Source organism: Sarcophilus harrisii, chromosome 6 (genome assembly GCF_902635505.1).
Source record: "Sarcophilus harrisii chromosome 6, mSarHar1.11, whole genome shotgun sequence".
Classification (NCBI taxonomy): domain Eukaryota; kingdom Metazoa; phylum Chordata; class Mammalia; order Dasyuromorphia; family Dasyuridae; genus Sarcophilus; species Sarcophilus harrisii.
Window position 1 is genome coordinate 198128886 of NC_045431.1, and position 17835 is coordinate 198146720.

The window sequence follows — 17835 nt, forward strand, 5'->3', positions numbered from 1 at the left end:
TCACTAAAGCACCCATTTTTTCTTCATGAGCTACTATTGCTCTGAGTGACCATAGCCCACCACAAACAGCCAAGGGGCCAGCAAGCCTGGGCTTAAGGTCACATTAGCTCCGTGACCTCCCCCAAATATTGCTGACCACAGTGTGGATGTGGCTTTAAGCTGTGCCGGTGGAGGCTAAACTGCCTCCTCCCGGTTTGGATCCTCCTGCCATGGTTTTAAGGACAGCTCACAAGCAGGACTGGTGACAAGGGACTTTGGGGGGTGGGGTGGAGAGCTGGTCATCAACTCAGGAAACATATAAAGGAGCTGAGATGAATCAGTGGCAGGAGAAACTACACCCATCCATCGATAGACCTTTCGAATTACCAAAGAAACTTTTTTATCAGTATGAAACTTAAAATATGAGAAGTGAATCACAGGAATTTTAGACCTGAAACAAATCCTTGGAGTCTATTCTAGAGAGGCCAAACACATAGTCTGCACTGAACAGATTCAAATGTTATTGGGAAACGTTTTTTAAAAATATATAGAAAATGCTCATGTTTTCTGCTATATCAATATGGGGTCCCTATGTCCAGGTGAGCATACCCTCACCCCTGCCATTCTGAGTTTGACACCACTGATCTAATTTAACCTTACTTTACATGAGGGACACTAGAGACCAGCCGGTGATCTGCCAAGACTATTCAGCAAGTTGGTGGGGTGGGAAAGGAAGGGAACATCCATTTATTAAGTGCCAACTGTGTGCCAAAAGCACTGTACTAAGTGCTTTACAAATATTAATTTATTTAACCTTCACAGAGATACTAGTGTTATCCCTTTGTTACAGATAAGGAAACTGAAGCAGACAGGTAAAATGGCTTTCCCGAAGGTGACACTACTAGTGTCTGAGGCTAGATTTGAATTCAGGGTGTCCTCACTCCAGAATCAGCACTCTACTCGTACCACCTAGCAATTTCTGGGGAAAATACAAAACAAGTCACTTAAAGACAGTAACTAAGCTTATAAACTCAAGTTGGAAAGTAAAACTTTTTGTTTTACTAAGAAATTTCATCTGAAAAGATTAAGAGGGAAACTGATTTTTATGAGTATATGCGACTAATAGTGACACATATATATCTCAACACACACACACACTCACACTAAAATCCTGTTAGGAAAATAGCCAATTAAATAATTTTATTTTAGCTATTTTCACATTATACTGACTGACCTCTTATTTATTGATGCAGTAGAAAGCTGTGGACTAAGGCTCAACTCTACCACTTAACTCTAAGGCTGTGCAAGGCTTCAGTTTCCCAGGCTGTAAAATATTTACATTACCTATCTCACAAGATTATTTCAAGAAGCAAATGAGACAGGTCCTGTCAAAGTGCTTCTTAATTACAAAGCACAAAAAATGCAAAACTATCACCTCTAAATTAAGGAATTCTAATGTCACAAAAGAAATAAAAAAAATCAGAAAATAATTAAAAAAAAATAGGTAATAGAATTGGAAGAGGATACTTTTTTTTTTTAAATCTTTTGAATGGTAAAGCTTTTATCCAATTCTGAGATGCTTTAAGCTTTAGAGAATGACAATAGAGGGATGATAAGAAAATATTGGAAATACCTTTTCCTCCCATGACTTTAAAATAATGAATTTAATTTTGCTATCCTTCCTTTTAAAAGAAATTAATTTTCCTGATTCACTTAATCTTGTGTTATATAATTTAGTACTGTAAAATGTGCTGCACATTATACATTATATCTTGGGGCTAATTAGAAAAGGACTGTTACTTGTTTAAAAAAAAAAACAACAAAAAAACACCTTCAACAGTGCTAGCAGTTATTTTCCCAGCCTAATAGTATCTACTGCCCCGATTCTTTGGGCCCAACAGTAGAGCTAAGAAACTAACAATAAACTAAAGACCCATTCTTTTTGCCAGCTAATAATAATTATAATACATCAATTATGAGAAATTTCCATGATGAACAGTTCTACATCAAAGAATTATAATTAAAGAGGTATTTTTCTCATAAATGCACCATCACATTATCAAATGAACTTTGTAGGAGGAAAACATCAGGGACCAAAAAAAATAAATAAATAAATAAAATAAAATTAAAAAAAAAATACAGCTATCAAAAACAGAAACACCCACAAAATAATCCTAAGAAGTTTCAACAATGGGGAACCACATAATTTCATTAGAAGGAACTAAAAAAAGTGGGGGGAGGAAGAGGGAAAGAGTAGTTAGAGGGTAGATGATGATAATGTGAAAGGAAGCTGGGAATCATATTTATTTGTCTTTTGTACAATGCAACTCTTATATTTTACAAAAATGGATATAATCATGCCCATAAAATTGTAATTCATGGCATCTGAAAGCAAACACTCTTTGTAATTATTTAAAAGAAGGGCCTTTTTTAAAATTATAATACAAAGGTCTGTGCTATAGAAGCAGTCCTCCACTGTGCATTATAACAATAAGGCTTACTTTGAATACAAAGACTAATCACACATTCGGAGTTATGAACCACTGGATTTAACAAACATCATTTTGTAATTGCTCTTTGCATCCTTCTTAGCTTTGGGGTCTTCCACTTCCTCTGGCTGTTCAGCAGTTTGTAGTTCTTCAGCAGATTCCTCTTTCTCAGACTCTGAATCGCTTTCAGAGTCCTCTGGACTTTCAGGGTCAGGTGAATCATCATCATCATCATCATCATCATTTCCAGCAGCGTCACCTTCCCCATCAGGATCCTCTAACTAAAAATAAAAGAGGTATATCCTTTTCATATTGGGATTTTGTTTTTAGAGGACTCAACACAGGAATCTGAAAAGCCTAACAGAAGTAAAGGATCTAGTCTCCATGAAAGATTTAACTTACTTTCCTTTTAACAAAGTTAATCCAATTCTACATGATTTTAAGGACAAAAAAAAGGACTAACTTCAGCTTAATCATTCTAATAATACCATTTAGCATAAAATGTTATTTTCTAGTAATTAAACAGTAGTTATTAATTCATGGGACCTTAATGGATATATCACTGTTCAACACCAGTAATATTAAGGATTAATGTAGAACTCAAAAGTGACAGGAGAGGGACAAAATAATACAAACAAATCCAAGTATTAGCTAGTTTAAAAAAAAATTGATTTAATTTGTGGGTGAAGTGTGTTATCTCCAGCAGTGACTATTAAAGTTTCAAATAAAAAAGAGGGTTGGATAATCTAGGATCTCTGTGGACCCATAATAAGTCAGAAAACCACAGAATAGAATTATCTATGTTCTACTGTATTTTTATTTTGTTAACTATTTCCCCAAGTACATTTCAATCTGGTTCTGGTTATACTCTGTTGCAGGATATGACACCTCTTCTAGAATACAGCTCCAATTTTTAAAATTACCAGAACATATTATTATATTAGACTTACATTTAGAAAGCACAAATACTAAAGGGTGAATATATACTGTTATAAATCAGAATTCAGCATAAAAAAAGTCTGATTTAAAAAAAAATCCTATTTATAAAGCAGTCCTTTAAATGAGGAGTCAAATACACAAGGGGTACAGATGAGCCATAATACTCCAAAGTGAAGTAAAAACCTGATTAAAATATAGCTGATTTTAACACGCTAATATATATAAATGTGGTTTTCAGGAGACTTAAGTATGACATAGCAGTCATTCTTATTAATTTCACTGCTTTAGATCATCTGAAGGCAGGAACCCATTTTCTTTTTTTAAATAGAACTATCATATTAGTTTCTATATTTTCAACAATCTTGCAACCCCCAGGTTAGTTCTGATTTAACACTCATCAATTTTATTTACATGATGTCTTCCCAATGAATGAAAATAAGTTAATCACTACCTCACTGAAGCCAAGTCCACAATGTCGCCGATATCGCCCTGATAATTTACTGTCCATACTCTGTTGATACTGTGACTCCAGTTCTTCATTCATTTTCTTATCTTCTTCCCCTGCATGTCCAGTGTACTTTGGTTATGTTTCAGTCAAATTAATAAAAACATTTGATTACACAAAACAACCATAATACAGATGGCTATAATATACAGGGCTGATTTTTAAAAGTTATGATTTAATAATTACAACTTCATGGATGCATCTGAACTCCACAAGAATTTACCCAACTGATCAAAAGGCTCAAACTTGACTATAAAAGAACTTTATTTCCTAGACTGGGACTAATTGTTGAAGCAAAACCCTCAATTTCAAAAAGCACTCAAACCAACAATTCTAACCAGGCAAGCCAGGCATCATGAAGTTGTATAGTCTCAGAACTATAGTTTTGGAGTTGTTACTTTTTTTTTTTCTGGATATATATAAAAAAAAAAAAAAAAAAAAAGTAAGCCCAAGAAGCTAAATGTTTGTATTTTCTTTTGAAAATTAAACTCCCCCATTTTTCCTATAAACTCCTGAATTCCTTCCATTCCAAATGAAACACTGAAATGTGTTTTTATCAAGTATGTACTTAAAAAGGTCCAATTTGTTAGTGCTATGTCTTTGTCTTCTCTGCATGAAAATTTATCCAACAGGCTATTACTTATGAATACCCCTTTTAGATGTTAATCTATAAAAGGAATTTCACTCTCTAGTAACCCAAATAACAATCAACTTCACTGTTATTTCCATCTCAACTTAAAACACTACAACCAGCTAAATCCTGTACCTTCTATGAAAGATCAAGAACTAGAACCTTTTCAAAGTTAAAATAATAAATTTAATTTGTTTCAGAGGCAGGTAGGCAAGGTTAAGTCCATAAAATATAATGGATACTGGTGTTTTGCAGTATAAAGCTAAATAATTTTTTTTAATTTAAAAAGCAAATTTAAATAATAATAATAATGATAATAAAACCATAGGATTTAAGACTATGAGAGACTTTAGAAATCATCCAGTTCAACTTATTCATTTGACAGATAAGCAAACTGAGACCTAGAGCTGATTTGGTCCCAGCATACTAATTAAGTAGTAGGACCAAGGATTCAAAATGATTGCATAATCAAATCCTTTGTTTACATATAGAATGCAAACAGTTCTTGGTTTACACAAATTTGACTTAATATAATGAGCATTCTGAAAGAAAAATTGCATTCCAAAAAACCTACCAATGTGTTCTTTTACTATACAGAATATTGTTCTCTCCTTGGCTTGGTAAGCCCCTATGCCCTACATGGCCTCCATGTGTTACTTGTTTCTCTGTCTCTAGCTCCCATATGTTCTTGAACCATGCATGTGCTGGCCCCCCTCAACCATGGTTTCTTTCTGCTTCTTTCCCTCCATTTCCTCCTTTCCCACATCTGAGAACAAATTCATATTATATAAAAATTGCTTTTACATAGAGGGGGAAATGTTCCATTTACATGAAGTGAGAACTATCTGTATGTAGGGTTTTACCCAAATATCTCTCTCATTTTTTCAGTGTCTTTCCTATGTAGTTTTGCTCAAGTCAGAACTCATGCTACAATTTTAAACAAAGCAATCTTTGCCTTGCAACCTGAATGAAAATCATTTTAATTTTTTGAATATTTTTAGGGATTTTAATACTGAACTCTGATTAGGAGACTAATCATTAGGAGACTAATCCAATTTGTTGGTGGAATGACTTCATCAGAAGATCTAGGATCCAAATCTATTTGTCACGTGGGTGACCTTGGGCAAGTCACTGTACCAGATTGCATTTAGGTTTTCCAACTGAAAAGAAAAAAAAAAAAGCGTAAAACTGGTATGGTTTCTAAGGTGCCTGCCAGCCCTGAATCCATGATCTCATTAATTTAACATGACTGCTATCATTATAGATGTTTGTATAATGACAAAAGAAAACAATATAGCTCCATAATGACAGAGTGGAAATCTTTACATATGTATAATCAACAATATGATCTTATTAAGAAGGATAAAAATACAAAGTGGGAAGATAATAGAAACAAAATTGAAGTATAACTACTAATACCTATATTAATTTTTTTTTTTTTTTTTAAGGAACTGTGCCTTGGCTGAAATTCCAGTCACTGGTCCAACTAATTCACATTAGAAGCTAGACTTCTGACATCACTACATTTTAAAACATCCTTACTTCAATTAAATTGTACATTCTTACCTGTTCTGAAGTGAGATGTTGATCTATGATCTCCTATAACAAGACGGCCAGTGTGTTCTTTCTGTTTAAAAGATGGAAAATTAAAAATTGTTCAAATAGCTTTACACAAATTAATTCTATATGGATTAAAAAGCTTCTAATTTCCATTATTATGTTCTGATATATAACAAAATCTTATATCAATTAAGATCCTCACAATGTATTTTGAGAGAGCCTTTTGATTAGCCAGAAGCCCCCCAAATCTGCATTCAAAAAATATCTAAAGCTTTTGATTTTGTTTTTCAGAACTAGAGCAAGAAACTTTGGAAGATTTTGAAATATGAATTTTGGTTATAAAGTAGGCATAGAGAACCCTAATAATTTGCAGACTAGCTTATTAGTCTGTAAAAGTTAAAGCTTTTTTTTTAAGATTAGAAAATATTAAATAAGAGCTATACATAACGATTTTACTTACAATTTCCCAAACTATTGTTAAGATTATAGCTCCAGAGGTGATTTGGTGAATAAAGCACTGGGCCAAGAGTCAAAAAAAACGAGTTTAAATAAATCTGACACTTGCTTCTGTGACCCTGGACAGTCACTTAAACTGTCTGCCTTGGTTTCTTCATTACAAGAACCAAAATAGGAACCTTATAACATATAGTTCAGCCCCCTCATTTGTAAGTGTGCCTATGTGACAGATATTACCCTAAGTGCTGAGAATAAAAAGACAAAAATTACAAGTTCCTGACCTAAAAGACCTAAAGATTCTATTGAAAAGAATATACTGAACTACATACAAAATTACCCCCGTCCCCCAGGTAATTTTGGAAGTGTACCAGCAGCTGATCAGGTGCTATTTGAGTGAAGTCTGCCAGAGGTAAGGAGAAAATGCATTGCATTTATGTGGTAAAGCCTGTGCAAAGGCATGGAGTTGAAAGTATACAATGGAAAAAGGCACAAGCCAGGTTGTGAAAACATTAAGCAGAGATTAAAAAAAAAAAAAAAAAAACAAGCAGGATTTTTTAAACCTATATTCAACATATTAAAACTACAGATTTAACATGAAGAAAATAAATGAGCTACAGAAAACACCTTGATTTACATTTTTCCTGTCACTTTAAACCTATCCATACAATCACTTTATCAAAACTCTCTTACTAATAGTTTCTATTGTTCTTAAAGTCCTACCTTCTCACCTTCTAGAGTTTTGTTTCTAATTTTCTCCTCTTCCCTTCCAAATTTATCTTACTTTGTTACTGTTACTACATACTTTTAAGTTGTCTATTTTCATGATGCTTCTTTGGAAAAGACTGTCACCCTGGATAAAATAAAGATCTATATATGATAAAGAAGTGCTCTAAAAGTACATAGTTGCAATATTAGTCAATACATTAGTACATGCTATATGTTTTGATTTGTTTTGGTGATATAGGGTCCTACAGCTTAAATGTTTAGGCAGTTTTAACAGTTCAACAGTTTAACTTTCAGTATATTGCTCATCAAATACATTTTACTTCCCAACAATGCTGATGCTACATACTAAGTCTTTTCCTTTGTTATTTATCTTTCTACTTTAGGGAATCCTACAATTGGTCATTCTTGTAATGTTTCTCATGGGAATATATTAAAAAGAAAAAAATCACATACATCATGAAGCTGTTAAAAGTTAATAATTTTGCTCAACATTAAAGGTTTATGCAAAATAATATTCCTTATTACATGAATATGTAAAGGATCTGTGGTTCAATTAGCATAGAAAATTCCAGGTCACAGAGCTTACAGGGATGGGATTTGAAGCTATGTCTTCACTGACTTTCAACTAAACCACAATTTTTTATTCCTTATTATGTGCTTATTTCATTACTAGTCTTTGTTGGCAATTTAACTTTAAAATACAATTAAAAAATTAACTTCTCTGTACACAAGCACTTGCTAAATATTTCTGAGTTCTAATCAGGTTAACTAAATGTTCCTCTGGAGACAAATGCTTATACTGCTGTACTAGTGTTATTTATGTCAGGAGGGGTTGTGAATCAGTAAAGACAAGAAATGCCTTGAAGGATTTGATTGTAATACCAGTAAGTCTATAATGAATAAAAAGTTATCACAACCATTATTATCAAATTATAATAATTACCAAAAGACCCCATTAAATTTTCTTTTCAATTCTTTGTATAAATATATTTCCATACACAAAATGTCAGTGTAGAATAGTGATTGAGGTTGCTAGACTTTTAAGTTAGGAGGACCTGGGTTCAAATCCCATTTCTGCCATCTAATGGACCACCAATTCCCCCCAATTTTATTCCATCTAAAAATTGGGATAATACTTTTAATACCAGAGTCCCATAGTTGATATAAAGATCAAATGAGAATTTACATTAAAGCACCCTGAAAACTTTAAAGGGTTATATTTATAATATCTACATTTCAACTGCTTCTCCAAGATTCTTTGTCCATTTCCACAACTAATATAGTTGTAGTATATACTGTTTTGATTCTTGCTTTATTATTCATACACATACTTTTTATATTACTGCTATCAGTTTTATCTTAACATTATAATCTCATTAATATATCACTATTTAACTCCTACTCTTAGCACATTTAGATTTGTCAGGGTTTTCCCCCTTCAGTTACCAATCCTGTTACTAACCTTTGACTTTACAGCGCTTTCTCTTCCTTTTCTCTAACATCCATTCCCAACAATGTAAGCCATGAAGCCAAACTGGCCCCATACGGGGGTGATAAAATGTATATGGGGGTAAGCAATAAACAACTTGTGATGTGTTGATGGAGCTTTATATAGTTATTACATGATCATGTGTGCTAGTTAATTTTCTGATCTTTACTGATTTTTGGTATTGTTGTTAAAAGGTATTTCCCCTTAACTTGAAAATCTTGTTTAAACATATGAATACATATAGGGAGAGCAAGGGTTTAACAAGACAGCCCCAGTGCTCCATTTATATCTGTGCCATATCCACAGACTGGAGTATGGGGGAGTTGCCCTGGGTATACAGTCTATGAGGATTTGCTAGCTGCCATGGAAAAACTGTTCAGTCTAAGATGGTGTAGAGGGGTTGGAGGGAATACTGACACTGATGAGCTAAGGGATCTAATGACATAGGTGAACGATTTTTTAAAAATAGTGCAACCTCACTGAACCCATTATTAATAATACTGATTTTTCTAGGTATACTATATCACTACCAGGTAATATTTTGACCTCAATTCAAAAGTTAACTTCTCTAATACTCTTCCTATCTTAATGAGATTGCTTATATTTCTAGTTTTGTGTTAAATGGTGGTCAAAATGGGAATACCTATGAATATAAAATTTTATTAAAGACTTCCTCTAAACCAACTTCTAAGATCTCATGATTTGAAAAATGCTCGTTAATGATGTTTTATTGATAGTTTTTTCTTAATATTTAATCTGTTTTGCATATATATATCACTTGCTTGGTTATAATGAATGAAAAATACCTATATATTGCTATATACTGTTGGCACATATTTTAGTTGGTAATTTTACAACTGAAGTTTTCTTTTTAAGTATTTTTTGCAAGCTCTTAAAACCAACACTATATATTGGTACTTTCAGAATTAATCTGAAGTTCAAGCTTCTTTATCCTATTGTCCAAGTCTCTTATACTGTTTTTCTTATCCATTAATCAATCTGCTTAAGTTTTGTGGGTTTTTTTTTTTTTTTTTTTTTAATATTTAGGACTTGGTATGTTAATCATGGCTTCACCAATTTTGCAAGTTTTTTTTTTCCTACATTGTTCTGCATTTTTGTTAAATGATCTTATCTTTCCCTAGAAAACTCTTACCCTGGTCCCTTATTATGATAAAAATGACTCTCATTTTTGAAGGCTATACCATAGGACAAGTTTTGGTAGGTTTTACCAAGATGGAAAGGTTTCAGATACATGTGTAGCTAATGTAAAACTATCCACAAGAAGGCTTACCATGAGATTATTATTATTTTTTGTGACTAACCACAAATAATTAAAAATACAAAATGGGATTTGGTCTTCAAGACCTATTTACGCTTCTGAATTGATAGTGCGAGAAAAGGGAGCAAAAAATGTTATAAATAATACAATATAGACGGTCTATAAAGATTAATATATAACAAATTATATACATCAGTGAGGACTTCTCAGTTTTCCTCAAAGAGTAAATAAAGGAGTTGATTTTACTATTTCCCACCCAAAGGACATTTAGTCACCTTATGTGATCAATATAAACAAATACATCTGCATAAGATAACTGCAATGTATGCTAACATTTATTGAAGAGAATTAAATAGAAAACCTGACAATTATTTTCCAAACTGAACTAATACAAAACTGATACTAGACCAAAAGAAGGTAACAAAAAAGTATGTGGTAAAATAAAGTATGACATTAAGACATCAAAAAGGCAAAAGATATGCAAACTATTCATAAGTCTCACTCCAATAAACTATCAAAAAAAAAAAAAAAAAAAAAAAGAGAGAACTAGAGGGTACTGGATGTGGTAAGCATCAACTGTTATCAGAAAAAAAAAAAGAAAGTGACTATTATCTTAGACTCCCATCTACAAATTCGACTGATGTTGTATCTTAATGGAAATTCTTATATAAAGAACAACCATTTGTGAATCGGCTGTTTATAAAGATTACTGACTAGGTTAGAGCAAAGGTGAAAACAAATACCAAATTTGAAAATATAACTTGAACAGATATAACTTCAGCTCCAAATAAGATGAACGGGAAAAACAGTTTCAAGTTATCACCATTTCTCAGAGAAATGAAAACAAAACAATTGCTACACTAAATTCTGAAATGGCTTTTGAGAACAACATCCTCCTTACCATGTAAAGAAACATGGGAGTTAAAGGCACTATCAATTTGTGGCATAAAATTATCTATAAATGCTATATGGAAAATATTGTAAGACTACCAGCAACACAAACTCACTGGACAGTGAAAAACCTTTTAATTTAAAACAAAAAAGAGAGAGAAAGAAAACTTGGTTTTAAGATTTAGCTAAGTCAACTTACCATAAAAAATTAATATACTGAAAGACAACAAACCAAATATGAAAAAGGCCATTTTCCAATGTTTAAGCCGTGAACAAAATTAAATGACAATAGTCAAAAGTGAGGACGTGGTACTTACAAAGATTAAGTTGGGAATAGAGACTGACCTTGATCACTACATATCAGTGATTTGGAAGCAACATAATTATAATTCTAAAGGTACTCAGAGATTACTTTCAACACTTCTCAAAATGAAAAAGATTCCAAAAGAAGGAAATGTTCCCTTCCCAGATGTTATTACCATCCAAAAAAAAAAAAAAAGCTGAAATGGAATTAACACTACCCAAAAGCCTAGTTTATTATTTCCATATTTTAAAAGAATAGGATATATTGATTTTCTTGATGAAAATAGAAAGAAATTGATGTACTTTAGAATCTAATTTTTTACAGATCTTATTTTAAAACCAAACTGACTAAAATATAAAACTTTGCCACATTTATTAGTTTTAGAAAAAAGTTTTTTTAAAGTATCCTATACTTTCATGTAAGATTCTGACATATATATGATATTATAGCAAAGTTCAATTTATGAAAATTCAGTAAATGAAAGGACATGGGGAAGAGTTCATAAATATAGATAAGTATGAACTGAAGGTAATTTTTAGACTAGTTAGAAATGTTTTTTTTAAAAAGTTGATTATATTAGAATTTTTGGGGAGGAGGTAAAGAATACTTCTTGACTCACTGTTTTGTTAACTATTGGGGACCTAATATTTTATGGCCTGTTTGGACTCTGGGTGGCAACTTTATATTTCCCAGAGTACTAATTTACTTGCACCACTTGTTAATAAAAACTTATTGAATACTTCACCAATATTCAATTCTCTGATTCAGCTCATCTTCCCTAACCTGGTTGCTTATCTACCTTCTGGCCTGCTTTGCAAGAAACTAATCAAAGCAGGTTAAGATGCAGGGCTGCGGATTTCCTTTAGAGGAGAAACTAGAACACCAAAGTGAAAGAAGTGGTTTTTTCTGAAGTGAGGATTTCGATTTGTACTTCTCCTACTTGCTTTGAAAGCTAGTGGGGAACGCACAGGCATTCCTGGGAGCAGCAGGATCAGAGCATCTTGGTTATCACTGCTGGAATGGGAAGGCTCATCAGGAAACCTAAGTTCTTGGCAGAATGTGATGGGGACAGGTGGGGTAGTGGTTTTGTTATGGGACAATGTGTGCATCTAAGTTCAGAATGCAGAGGAGCCTATCTAGCGAGGGACTTTGCTTCCAGATGATTGCAAAGCAAGAAAACTGTTTTCAAACTTTTTGTAAAATTAAAACCACCTAATTTGTATGATTAGTAGTGTGTCAGAATAGGATTAGGTATGTCAAAAATAACTAACGTTTCCCATAGCATTTTAAGATTTGCAAAATGCTATATACATATACATACACACATAAATATACAAAATCTCATTTGATTTTCATAACTACCTTGGGAGATGAATGTTATCTTCATTTTACAGATAAAGAAACTGAGACAGGTGGAAGTTAAAAGACTTCCCCAAGGTCGCCTATTTGTTAATTGTCTGAGGCAGAATTTGGCCTAGGTTTTCCTGAGCAAAAATTTTAGCATTCTCTTTACATACCATCTGGATGTCCCCAACAATTGTTGAACCAACACCATATGAAATATCCCTTTATTTTCATTCACAAAATATATTGGTTTGCTGCTTGGGGAAGCTCATCTCTTTTGTCACATCATCCTTTTTTACCTTATTTATTAGATCAAAAATTTGACAAATTATTGTCAATTTACCAAAGTTGTCAACCTTATAATATCAGGATCTGAGATATGAAAACAATCAATAAGGCTCTCCCTTGGACAAGCCAGTTCTCCCCCCACATTTTAGTACAACATTTCTGATTAGTTAATAAGACACAACAATGGAATAAGAAGCAACAACTCTTTTTTCTTCTGATCAAACTATTTTCACTAAAAAACTATTAAAAAAATTTAAAGTGATTTCCCCCTTTCCAACTCACCTTTCCAGCTCCCATTAGTCTTAAGAACTTTTGTTTTCTCTCTTCATTGCCCAGGTCAGCTGCCTCCCAGTTGCTAGAACCAATCTAGACAAAAAATTACCAGATTAGGGCCCTTTTGGGGGGGAGGGGGAAAAGGGAGAAAGTGCGGTATTAACATGTACTTGGAAATGAAAAAAAAAATTAGCCTAAATTTTCTATGTAGTTTAGGCATGAAAACTAATAACCAAATTTGCTGCAAACATAAGTGTATGTGCATCACTTTTTCAAATTAAGTATGTTCATTTTAAGTACTATCAAGAGAAATGACTGCCATTTACCTTTTGTACCCTCTTTTCTCTTTTCGAGTTGACAAAGACAGTGATAAAATATTACTGAATCTTAACTTTGACTAATGATGCTGTTATTGCATATGCAACAGATAAGTTTTCTTTGCTCTTAAGTGTTCTCTTTTCATTTCTCTGAAGGGTTTATTTACTCTGATGGTTTCAATTACCATTTAGATTTAGATTAATTCCCAAATTTTTATCTATACCCAAGTTTTTGATCTTTTTCTGATCCCTTAATTTCCTAAACCTAATGTTTAACATGTTTTAAATAAAATATGTATGTGTACATACACCTTTCCTTTCCCCAACCATTACTTAAACTACAATTTCTTTCCAAAGTTCTAATTTTCAAGAACAAATTCAATATCCTTTCAGTTCTTCAAGATCACTTTTTGGGAATCACATTCAAATTTTAACCTTATATCATTTTTAGTCATTGTCACCCTGATTCTTGCACTGAAGGAACCAACAGCAAGATTATATTCAAAGTGTTATTTTACTTTCCCGATTGAAAATTCACAATCCTGCCACTCTTCCACTTAATAAACCCTTTAAGACCATAAGTTACCATTTTTACCTCACTCCTCTTGGAAACTAGTTATTCTCATATCTCACTTATACTTATGATTCAAATTCTTTCCTCTGGTCAGTCCAATGGTCTTTCTAACCAGTCCGAATACTATTAGTTTTATGGCATCCAATCCTTTTCATGAGATTACCTAAAATATCTTCTCTTACCTAAGCGATTGATTCACCACCCCAGAAAAGTTCCCCGATCAACTCAAAAATCATGGCGAGCTAGTTCCTCTACTTCCCTCCACAATAAGCACTTCTTCATTTATCCAGCTGAAAGGATTTATAGCCTGTACTGCTTTGCATATAATGAGTGCTCAAAAGACAAATCCCAAACAAAATAACAAAGCAAAAAACTCTCAGTTCACCAGGATGTCTCCAAATTTCTGGCTCACTTCAAATATAAATTAATTTACCTCAGTTTTAAAGAATGCTTACATTTAGCAAACTTTCTCATCTATAGTAATTCAAATTTTTAACTGGGTCTCCTTAAAAGGTAAGTACATACACTCCATTCATGAACAAAAACTCATCTTCCTAAGAAGTTGGCTATTTACTGGACACCAGGAGATATGTTAAGTTTGTAAAATACCAAACTACATCAAAGTTTTAGGCTAGTGTGGTAAGATTCCAGGCCTAAATCTTAAGTAACACAGCCATGACCAACTTTTAATTTTCTTAATTCACTCTTCTACATGATAAATGCTTATTGACTTATTTGTCTTTAACATTCTATTTCATTAAGTAGTGTCAAAGGGTGGATTCTCTCTCTCAATTCGAGTTAATATCAAAACTTCTGAACTGGAAAAATCGATTTCAGCTTCAAGAATAACGTGTGTGTCAATTACCGCTCTATATTTAGTCCGAAGAGAACGCTTTCTTTAACGTGGCATTTTAAAACACAGGTGCATTTATTTACTCCAAGTACTGGTTCTAAAAATGAAGACAATTCAGGTTTGTTTGGGTTTTTTTTTTTTTTTTTTTTTTTTTTTTTGCATAAGTGGAGGGCAGCGAGGTGTCCAAGCACCAGAATCTTTTTAAAACAAATTTGCCTCAAAAACCTGTCTTCCCCTCCACATTTCGGACTCCCTCCGAGAATCCCTGACAACGTCCACCTTTCGCCACTTCCCTAAGAAGCAGCCGAGACCTTCCTGCCTGTTCGGAGAGGGGGGGCCCACGTTAGCGGCGGCAGCAGCAGCCTTGCACCAGACGCGAGGGCTCCCGCACATGGCTCCCGGAGGGGGAGACGGCCGGAGCCCTCGTCACCCCCCACCCCCCGCTGACAAGGAGGATGCAACGTCCAGAGCTCGTGCATTCTTACGAGTTAGCTCTGGGCAGCTCAAGGCTGGACGAGCAACAAACGTGCAAGGAGACCTTCGCCGCCTTCGCAGCCAATGAAGCCCGGCCAGCTCGCTCCCCTCCGAGTGCCCGGCGGGGGAAGAGCGCTCCCGGGGGCCAGTCCGGCCCCCCGCATCCCCCAGGCGGGGGCCTCCGACGCGCACCTCCCACAAAGGAGAAGCTCGGTGGCGCACGCGCTCGCGCCCCTGGCCGCCGGGGTGGGGAACCCCTTCACCCCTCATAGCCCAAATTAAGGACGGGTCGCTCTCAGCGCCTCCCCACCCCCACCCCCGCCGTTCCGAGGAGGGGTGAGGGAACCGCTCCCTCCCCGGCCCACTCTTTCCAGTTCCGCTCCCGGGCCTCCGACAGACGAGTAGGCCTCGTTAGCCGGCCTTCCCCTTCCCCCATCCCCCGCCCCCGCCATTGTTATTTACATCGTCGTCAGGGGAGGCTGAGCGCTTCACCCCGTGCGGGTGGGATTCTCGGGCTGCACTCATCCTCCCGCCGACCCCGTCAAGGGGAGCGCCGAGGCCGCCCACTGCTTTCCTCCTCTGCCGCCGGGACTCACAGCCCGCTTCCGTAGCCCCAGCTCAGGGCCGCTCAGGATCGGGGGGTGAACCGGGCCTCCTCAGCGAGCGTCGTCGCCGCGCTCCGCCCACGCCACCGACGCGACGCTCGTCCTTTCCTCCCCATCCCCCCATCCTAGCCGAAACGCTCTGGGAATTGTAGTTCTCTGGCTCGATCGTCTGTGACAGAAACAAAGAGCGTTAGCGGGGAGAAGGACTACAACTCCCAGGAAGCCATGCGGTGCTCTCGCGCTGAGTGGCGGGAGTGCCCTCGGAAGCTTCGCCTTCTTCGGCCATTCTCGAGGCTGCGCCCGAGGCGGAACTTTGTGTGTTCTGTGCTGCGCACGCGAGGTGGCCTTTAAGGCAGAGCTGTCGCTCTGGTCGTCTCAGTTGTCGTTATGACCTCCCTCCCCCTGGTTTTTAAGTTCAGTAACATATGGCCATCCTGCAGGGTCCCGGATAAAACCTTTTAAAAAAGAAAATGGCTCCTAACCTCCGGAGCGTGTGCGGGCGGGACTTGACTCGTGGCTTCCTAAAAGGCCTCGCTTCCCGGTCGGGGTTACCCTCATTTCCCCTTTTGTTTGTGTAGCAGTGTAGTTAGGCGGGAGCACTCCCGAGCACCTGCCGAGGAGCGGGGTGGGGGAGGGGACATGTTTCTGATTAGGGGCTGGTGGGGGTGGGGTAGAGCAACAAAGGCCGAAGGAGGAAGGGGTCTAGGCTCAGCCTCGGTACTCACCGAGGCCTTCTAGTCCAACCCCACTATCCATTTTGCAGAAGGGAAAATCATCCGCTGGGTGCCCGGCACTGTGCTTGCTTAGATGCAAAGAAAGGCAAAAGCCATCTCTGCCCCCGAGCGAAATCTAACGGGGAAGAACGCGTGCAAATAACTATGTCCTAACAAGGACGGCACAATTTGAAGAGAATAGAAGTAGCTAGCGAGATCCACAATAATAGCTACAAGTCTCAGTTTTAGCTCTCAATACCTAAACTGCGCTCGTGTACCACTTTGTGTAGCTCTTTAAAGTTGGCAAACCGCTATACATGTATTAATTTCATTCTGACGCTCACCTCGGATGGTGGGTGCAACGGGCACATCTTACAAATGAAGAAACCGAGGTACAGGTTATGATTTGTCCATTCACAGGATCAAGCCTGCCCTGCTGCCACCTAGCTGCTCAGCTAATAAGTTTTGAATCCTTAAATAATAATAATTATTATATATATAATATTATATATAATAATATCCCTTAATAAGTTTTAAGTCCTTAAATAATAATTATTATATATATTATTTATAATAATATCCCTTAATAAGTTTTTAGTCCTTAAATAATTATTATTATATATAATATTATATATAATAATATCCCTTAATAAGTTTTAAGTCCTTAAATAATTATTATATATAATATTATATATAATAATATCCCTTAATAAGTTTTAAGTCCTTAAATAATAATTATTATATATAATATTATATATAATAATATCCCTTAATAAGTTTTAAGTCCTTAAATAATAATTATTATATATATTATTTATAATAATATCCCTTAATAAGTTTTTAGTCCTTAAATAATTATTATTATATATAATATTATATATAATAATATCCCTTAATAAGTTTTAAGTCCTTAAATAATAATTATTATATATAACATTATATATAATAATATCCCTTAATAAGTTTTAATAAGATAATAAGTTTTAAGTCCTTAAATAATAATAATAATTATATATAATATTATATATAATAATATCCCTTAATAAGTTTTAATAAGCTAAGTTTTAAGTCCTTAAATAATAATTATTATATATAATATTATATATAATAATATCCCTTAATAAGTTTTAATAAGCTAAGTTTTAA

General features: G+C 35.2%; 1 protein-coding gene across 1 annotated transcript; it reads right to left on the reverse strand.

The window, feature by feature from the left end:
* Nucleotides 1-1973: 1973 nt before the first annotated feature.
* On the reverse strand, nt 1974-16039 carry C6H11orf58 (chromosome 6 C11orf58 homolog). The gene is made up of 5 exons (XM_003773563.4): nt 15834-16039; nt 13163-13246; nt 6110-6170; nt 3859-3968; nt 1974-2749 (listed from the first exon to the last, which is right to left on the reverse strand). Exons 1-5 carry the CDS (start codon nt 15894-15896, stop codon nt 2513-2515), a joined length of 555 nt encoding a protein of 184 aa, XP_003773611.1. The 5' UTR covers nt 15897-16039; the 3' UTR covers nt 1974-2512.
* Between the last annotated feature and the right edge of the window lie 1796 nt (nt 16040-17835).